Source organism: Vigna unguiculata, chromosome 6 (assembly GCF_004118075.2).
Source record: "Vigna unguiculata cultivar IT97K-499-35 chromosome 6, ASM411807v1, whole genome shotgun sequence".
Taxonomy (NCBI): domain Eukaryota; kingdom Viridiplantae; phylum Streptophyta; class Magnoliopsida; order Fabales; family Fabaceae; genus Vigna; species Vigna unguiculata.
This window is the reverse complement of record NC_040284.1, coordinates 4,640,586-4,649,032: the sequence shown is the minus strand read 5'-3', so window position 1 is coordinate 4,649,032 and position 8,447 is coordinate 4,640,586. Positions and strand designations below refer to the sequence as shown.

At 34.9% G+C, this 8,447-nt stretch overlaps 1 protein-coding gene across 1 annotated transcript; it reads right to left on the bottom strand.

Moving 5' to 3' along the window:
• Positions 1-4,755: 4,755 nt before the first annotated feature.
• Positions 4,756-8,094, bottom strand: LOC114186811 (N-acetyltransferase 9-like protein). The gene is made up of 6 exons (XM_028074838.1): positions 7,745-8,094; positions 7,581-7,652; positions 7,415-7,502; positions 6,092-6,224; positions 5,778-5,816; positions 4,756-5,072 (listed from the first exon to the last, which is right to left on the bottom strand). Exons 1-6 carry the CDS (start codon positions 7,950-7,952, stop codon positions 4,992-4,994), a joined length of 621 nt encoding a protein of 206 aa, XP_027930639.1. The 5' UTR covers positions 7,953-8,094; the 3' UTR covers positions 4,756-4,991.
• Between the last annotated feature and the right edge of the window lie 353 nt (positions 8,095-8,447).

Below are 8,447 nucleotides of genomic sequence, written 5' to 3'. Positions count from 1 at the left end.
AGATTAAATCTAAGAGATGGTGAACATGAAATATGTTTGATAGTACTCAAGGGTATCAGTAGTTGTCACTGAATGATCAAATTCAAAGTATATTATATTCATCTTGATTTTTTTAATTTTTCAAATACATGCTTAAATAATTTGATTATAGAAATTATAGAAAGGTTTGATTATATGCTCAAATAATGCGGTGGGAGGTGGTGATTGTGATTGCACTATACTTGTTGTATTCAACACCATTGCCTTTACTAGGGCATGTTCTAAATACACTAATAATTGTAAATTTATGTTATGGTCATCTATGTCAAGACCAATGATTTCATATGCTGCTATATTATATTTTGACTGGCAAATGGTGAATTTTGGTACTGCAACATCTCACAGTGATACATATCATACTGGTAGGAAAAAATATGAAGAAGCAACTACTGCCCTTATTGAAATGGAGATGAGAGCAATTATGGAAGAATATATGCTAGAGGCTACACTACAGGAGCAGCACAACCAAGTCTCCCACCCTCCAAAATAACCAACTTTCCTTCCTATTTAAGAAATTATCTTCGAGAGTTTGGAACAAGAATGAGAGACAAATGCTTAAACTATTATCTTATGTTTTCTACTCGCAGGTCTTGGCTAGAAAAAAACAACATTTACATGGTACTAGATGGTGTAAGTTTCTGCCACAATAAAGGTGTCTACCATAAGGATCTTAAGATATTTTGTTTGTCTTCTTAGAAACTGTTATAGTAGTATCTTGGAGCTAGAATTGAAACTATGCTCCATAGTTACCAATTTTGGTGTCATTTTTTCACCAATTGATAACTAGTTGCAACCGGAGAATGTTATTGTCCAAAATTATTGTATTTATTTGAATGGTGTTACTTAACAGAATTCAAATGAGTGATAAAATGAGTATTATATTTCTAATGAACATTAACCTATACTTGCTCTTTCTTTTAGTGGTGGAATATGCAATTCACCTACTTTGATTGCTCTTTTATAAGGTGTGAAAAAGGAGGTTATAAATTATGCTTTTGTTTAGTTCACATTAATGAGGTTGTTTTCAACAATAGTCAACTTTGAGTGGAAAATAACCGAAAATGTTGAATTTAAATCATGGTGCTACTTAAAACTATATTTAAAATTTCCTTTTTTTTTCTAATATTTCCTTGTTTTTTCCCATAAATCTAAAAATTATGGGTGTATACTTCCTTGATTTTAGGTGGAGTCATAAAAATTATGGGTATATACTTCCTTGATTTTAGGTGGAGTCACCAGTGCAATAAGGACTTTTGACCCCGGTTGTTTTTGTTATTCTGCCTCGGTTTTAGAACCAAGGCATATTGGGGTGAGACCAAAAGTCATACCTTTTGGCCTCGGGTGTTAACCGAAGTCATAAAGCGCTTTTTCTGCCTCGGGTATCGTAAGAACCGAGGCCATAGGGGACATTTTTTTAGAACACCACTACAGTTGTGGTAAGTTGTTCGAGAGCACGGTGGAAATCAGCAATATCCAAATTGAATGGCAATCAGCAAGAATCTCATATTTGCTTCCAAGAGTGCACCGTAATGTCTAGTAAAATAAGTCCTATTTTTAGCTAAGGGTATTCCCTCCATCCCTTCAACCGTCCATTCAATCCTACCATTCTTCTTCAACACTATCTTCGTTCCAGATCTGGTTAGCACAGCTTCTGCTTCCCGACTTTGGTCCAACATCACCAACGTGCCCAGATCTGCCAACATTTGAGCCCCCTGGTTTCAGCCCCTCTTCCACTTTGCATTTCAGCCACCCTTTTCAACAAACCCTAAAAACTACATATCAAATTTAATCAAGGAAACAGGAAATGGAGGTGGAGGAAATGGAGGTGCATTGAACCAGCGGCGGCAGCGAACCAGCGGTGGCAGCGAACCAGCGACACAGTGAACCAACGGCGGCAGCGAACCGGCGACGGTAGAGGGGTAGGTTGTAGGGAGAGAGAAGAGAGAAATGGAGTTGTTGAGTGAAATGGAGACTGCGGCGGGGAAGAAGAAAAAGAAAAAAAGGCACGCATTTTGGCTAGGTTGCAGGGAGAGAGAAGAGAGAAATGAAGTTGTTTAGAGAAATGGAGACTGCGATGGGGAAGAAGAAAAAGAAAAAAGGGCATGCATTTTGGCACCGGTTGTCAATCACCCGAGGCCAAATATGTGAGTTTTTGGCTTCGATTCTCCGCAACCGAGGCATATGCTAACTTTTGGCACCGATTTTTTATCAACCGAAGCATAACACCGTTTTTGGCTTCGGGTGTTCTGTGAACCGAGGCATAAAAGTTGGGTAGAATTGCAAAAATGCCACTGCACCATTATATGCTTCGGTTTTTTGATAACCGAGGCATATAAGGCGAGTTAAAAACAATAATCTGCACTAGTGAGTGTTTAAGGAAATTATATTTTTGAACTTAATAAAATATTGTCCGACGTGTACTCCTATAAGTAAGTGGGATTATATTAACATCCCCTTTGTTATATTTGAAACAAAATAAAATGTATATTTATGATTTATATGATCATTCATTTATGTCAAATCTAGATTTACTCTTTGGTCATAGTACAACTAGCATAAACCATTTCTCTTTGGTCTATTCCTATCTTATTCAACATGAGAGGTCCAACTAGTATTCATCCATTACTGGGAGTTTCCAACCCTAACCATTACTAGGGATTTTGTAAACCCCACCATTACCAGGAGTTTTGTAAACCCCAATAATTATCAGGGGTTTTGTAAACTTCCAGTAAGTTGTGCTAAATACTAGGAATTGCTAAAAATCTCCACTAATCTCTTAGGTACGTTGGTTCTTCCATGGGAAAAGAGAACCTCAGGTAAAGTCATTAATGAGAGTTAAAATTCCCAGAAACGCCAAAAGTAACTCCAGTTAAAAATAATTATTTTTGTATGTCTATAACTTTATTTAAAATTAAATAATCACATTTAATTTTTACATACACATAATTTGTAAGTAAAAATATTAAAGAAATTATATAATAAAACTAATTTAAATTTCTCTTTCAACGGAAGAACTTGCTAAAAAAATCATTGTAATCATAATTTTACTTCCCTTGTTTTTTCCGCTTTGTTTCATTTTCAATGACTACTTAACACATTGAAGCATGTGAGCAAGAGATATTATATATATATATATTTCGAATGTCAAAATCCAGTTAGATTATTCTCGACATCCGTTACCTTTAATTTTAGGGCTGCAGATTAGTTAGTGGGTCAAAATCAAAAAAATATTTTGGAAATTTTTCAAAAATTTAAAGATGCTAAAGAAATAGTTAGAGGTTCAGGGAGAAACGACCTTATGTGTATTGTTGCTATTGGTTATATCTATGATGTTTTTTATGATGTCCATAGGAAAAATGATAGTATAGAATTATTAGAATTCAAACAAGACACATATGTGTGTATGAACTTGATGTGTGTCAAGCTACTTGTTTTAAATGCCTCACACTTAGTTGATTAGAATGTTAATCTAATCTATTAAGCCATGTTTGATGTGTGTGATGGTTAAAATTGTTGTTTTGTTGTCGCGCTAGTCGATTAGAATACTAATCTAGTCAACTAGATTAATTCTGGAACATGAACTCAAGTTCTGTCATAATCTAGTTGATTAGCTAGATAACCTAATCAACTAGGTACTCCCATACAACAACCTATTCATATAGCCAGATCATTGCACCTGGTTTGAGTAACTTTTTTACAACCAAAAGAGAAAAGAAAGTGTGTTGAAGATTTTCTTGGAGCAATTTCTACAACAATGCTTAAGTGTTCATCAAGAATGATCATCAAGATCTAATGAAGAAGGTGTAATATTGATACCAAAGCTATGTACTAATTCAGGTGTTATTGTTCTATCACTATGATTGTGATAGGTGTTTGTAATTGCTTGGAGCATTCAGTTTTTGCACTTCTTGAAGGATTGTTTCAAGAGTGTTTTTAGAGTTTAGGAATTACATAGGAGATTCTTGTATTCATTCTCTTGTTGTTGTTATAATGGAATTTCTAGTGAGGAAAACTAGAGACTGAATGTAGATTCAATTGAATCGAACCGGTATAAATCTGGTTGTCTCTTGTACTTTCTTTTCATTAATAAAATTGGATGTTAGACAATATGTATTCTTAAATTCCTCTTGTCAATAAGTTAAAAATTTCATAAAAAATTGTTTTTCAAGTGTAAAAACAAACAAAGTTTGAAAAACCAATTCACCCCTCTTAATTATAAAATATTGATGCAAGCTAACATGGGTTAAATGTCCAAATAATGTTTTATTAAAATTGAATCAGGCCCAATAAACATATCTTTTAACTTAATACCCCTACTAACCCTTCCCAATTTTGTCTTCTTCTATCTTCTTTTTCTTGCACTGACCTTGTTGCTGCCCATCGTCGATTGCCACCGCCGGTCGCCTCCTCTCGCATTCTTTTAGACAAAATATACATTTTATTAATTATCTATATCCATATATTATATTTCTTTTAATTCTAATCAAACCCGTTATGGTTTCGCCGTAACTTTAAAAAGGATTTTTAAGGTATTTGATATATTCTGTTATCTGATATCAATAAGACTGCATAAGATTTGAAGTGAAAAAATAATGTTAAAGAACAAACACTCCTACCCTTTAACTCTCGACTAAAATGTGTATTCTGATACATCCACTCCAGATTGTGTTATCTTAATATACTTTAAAAAACCAAAAAACAAACAGCTCAGAAGCATTTTCTCCTCCGCATCGGGTCTGTTCTTCTCATTTAAAAATGAAAAATATAAACACGCTAAACATCTCCGCCGTTAATATTGTTCCAGATTATTACACTTAGACGAGGTTATAGTTGTATGAATAATGTCAAGAATTTAGCATAGTTACACTTTAACCGGACATCACAAAACAAGAATAGCAACCGAAGAGATCATTCTATTACCAACAAATAAACTGGAAGTGATATCGCTACGTTTATGTATGCTTGATTACCATTTTCATTAAACCAAGCATATCCTCTTTCTTGGGCTGTGTCATTTGCAACTCCAAAGTGACCTGTAAAATAGGAACGAGCGATTATTAAACAGTCTACAGAAGGAAGAAGGCACAGTGGAAACAAAATGTGAAGCATTATAGTATACAAAGTTAATCAAAAGTTAACCATGATTAAGGCGCTAGATATCAAGATAAATAGGCCATAATGGTAGGAAAGGAGTGTTTGGGCATCGGAGATAATAGCATCCGAGAAGGTACCATTATCAAACAGGTATATTTTCTATGGGTACCTTATGCAAATATCCAATATCAATTTAGATTATTTGTATACAAACGCACACACATTTCTATGGGTACATTGTGTTAATTATTATTTTGGGAATGGTTTTGCTTTTCTACACAAATCTTGTTAGGGCTTAAACCTCTGTAGTGCGTGTTGTTGTACTCTGATTCTTTTAATCCTGGGTTTCTATTTGTATTATAAACTCAAAACACGGCCATCGCTATAAGTCTATAATAGTTGAGAATAGGATTGGTTTGAAGGAAACTTACATTCCGTAGATCAATTTAAAATAATCAATTAGCTTGTACCTCCTACTAAATAAGCACAAAGCATATGGATTTTAACCCCAATTTATTTGAGAAAAGAAAAGTTAGATTCCTTAGCTAAATTTAAATAATAACTTGCACTTTCAATCATGTGAGAACAAAGCATATGTCTTTGCCTGACAGTCTGGGAATCCATTGAAATTTAAATACTCTCACCTCTTTGAAGATGCTGCTATATGAGGTTTGCACAAACCCCTACACAAAATCCATGAACTGAGTCAAACTTAGAAAACTTAATAAACCTTGGAAGAGAGAGAGAGAGAGAGAGAGAGAGAGATGCTTCTTAAAACGGGAGTGCATGAAATCATTTTATAGAATGATCATGTCTCTAAAATTAATGAATATGTTGAGCAAACATAAAATTTTGTTGTTCAAAAGCATCATTGTCTCGTAACCACTCAAAAATAAGTTATATGTACGGCTGTAAGACACACAGAAGGGAAGATAAAAAGAAGATGTGGCGAACAAACCAATTTTTTGAACATGTCAAGGGATGCTCCATTTGAGTCCCCAATTTTAGTCCGAAAGGTATTAATTCCTAACTTCTCGATAGCAAAGGTCATCATCATCAGAACAGACTCCTTTCCAAGTCCCTTCCTACGGCTATGCCAACAACAGAAAGTTGATAGAGGTTAGAATGACGAGATTTAATACCGAGGACTTGTTGGGACAAACTTTTCTATATACACTTTTTGGAGAGAGCACAAGGAGGAAAAATATAATGAATTTCTACATAAGCTTAAAGTTAACTTGTGCACAAGTTAAAAAATAAAAATTTAGAGAACATTTACGAGACAATTTCTATAAGTTAACTTATTTATATTCTAATATTAACATATGGAGAAACTCATTTATTCTTTCCTTTTACTTTTTTCTTACAGAAGTGTGTATAGAAAAACTCGTCCAGACATGCCAAAGCTTCAAGAGACTAAATCAGCCCAAAAACTTAGGCTGCTAGATGAAGACAGATGAAAGGTTTTTATCTCTTGCACTTGCATAATCAGGTGAATTAAAAGTTGGAGTATAGATCCCAGTGTAGGGAAGTAAAAACAATATAAACTTGAAAAATTATGTTCGTGGTCTGACATTATATATTCTGCTCATAACATGGAAAATGATTGAATAGAGTTATCATTCAAAATAGCAACAGAAGCACCTAAATTCACCAGTAAAAAATAGATAGGCATAAGCCACAATACAATTAATTAATTCAGAACAAATTCAAATTTCTTCACATGCCTGAGATGCAAATTTACAAAACGATAAGGCTCACATGAAGAAAGAGATGAAAGTTTAGAAAGGAGATATTCAAGTAACTTTCCTTTGTATTTTCCTATTCTTGCCACCTGGGATTTTTGTGTAGAAACCTATTAAGCCATTGAACAGGGATTATACATAGATAGTGCTAGTGTGCTACTTCTAAACAATCTCAACTCATTTCAATTGGCTCTGTATCTGATTTTAATTTCTGTCTCTCCCGGCACATACATGCCAAAATTTTCTCTTTTGTCGAACAAAGAAAGGAAATCAAGCTGTTATAAGATAAAAAATGTATTTTGAAACACGGCAGCAATGAGCACAAAGAAGCAGCAGGTAAACCAATTATGATAACGTAACGGCTATAGAGGGGCATTAGTTAGTGTGTTGTTTTGTAAGCTACTGCTAGTCCCCTTTTCACGTTTTTTTTCCTCCATTTGCAAATAGAATGAGGCAATACACAATTTATTTCAATCAGAATCGTATAAACGAGTAATTGGGCAACTAGTTGATGAAACGGAAGTTAAATTGGGTACCTCTTTGGTTCTGCAATCATTATTTCAACCTCTGCCACGTGAGGATCATCCAAATCATTCATGAACAGATTTACATCACCAACCATGGCTGCAGTTAAAATTTGGTTATATTAAAAAAGAAAAAAAAAAGTGACCGGTGGAATTAGAAACAGAAAAGGGCAGTGACCTTCGAGGTGGGGTTCCCCGTGCGAGAATTGTCCAACAACCAAGTCCTTGTCCAGTACAATGAAGGTCTCCTCTGCAAGAATTGAGATGAGGAGCAGTGAAAAAGTTTGAAGAGACAGTGATAGAGTTAGGGTTAGGGTTAGTGCAAGAGAGAGAGAAGTGAACTGAAAGGGTCTTGGATCCATGAGAGCTGCATTTGGTACTCCTGCTGAAGGGTGAGAGGGTCGGAGGCAGTGGCCTGAAGGAGAGAAGGGTCCTTCATCCATTGGTGATATTTGGGGACGTGTGCCTCCATGTAAGGGACCAATATCACCTTCTCTCCCTCTAAGCTCACACTTCCTTTTCCTCTCTCACTCTCTCCGTTCGCATCCATTCTCAACAACCACCGCAAATCACTGACAAGTTCAAGTTACGTCACCGTCTGTATCCATCATGTGTTTGTTATATTCGACCCAACACAGGACCCGCTTTACCACTCTCGAATCTTTTTCTCCCATGCCTCCAATTAATCAAAACTGATATACATAACAAGTAAAAATCAAAGCCTTTATTTTAATTTCTAGTCTTCTAAAAATTGTAGAAATTAGTGTTTCAAAACATGTGATTATTTTCTCGGTTCCCATATCTCGCTGAATTTGTAATTTTGGCCCACAATTTATTTTGCAATTTTTACGCATATGTTAAGTTGGTAAGATTTGTTTATCGCGTGGGTTGTTACGTTGTTGTTTTATTTACGTGCCTACTCAACTGCCTTACAGGACGGCACTTTCAGTTTTACATATATCGTAAAGACTTATATGAGCCACTTTGCTTATTGAATAAAACATTTTCTCATTCTCTTATTTCGTGTCTTGTATACTCTACAATT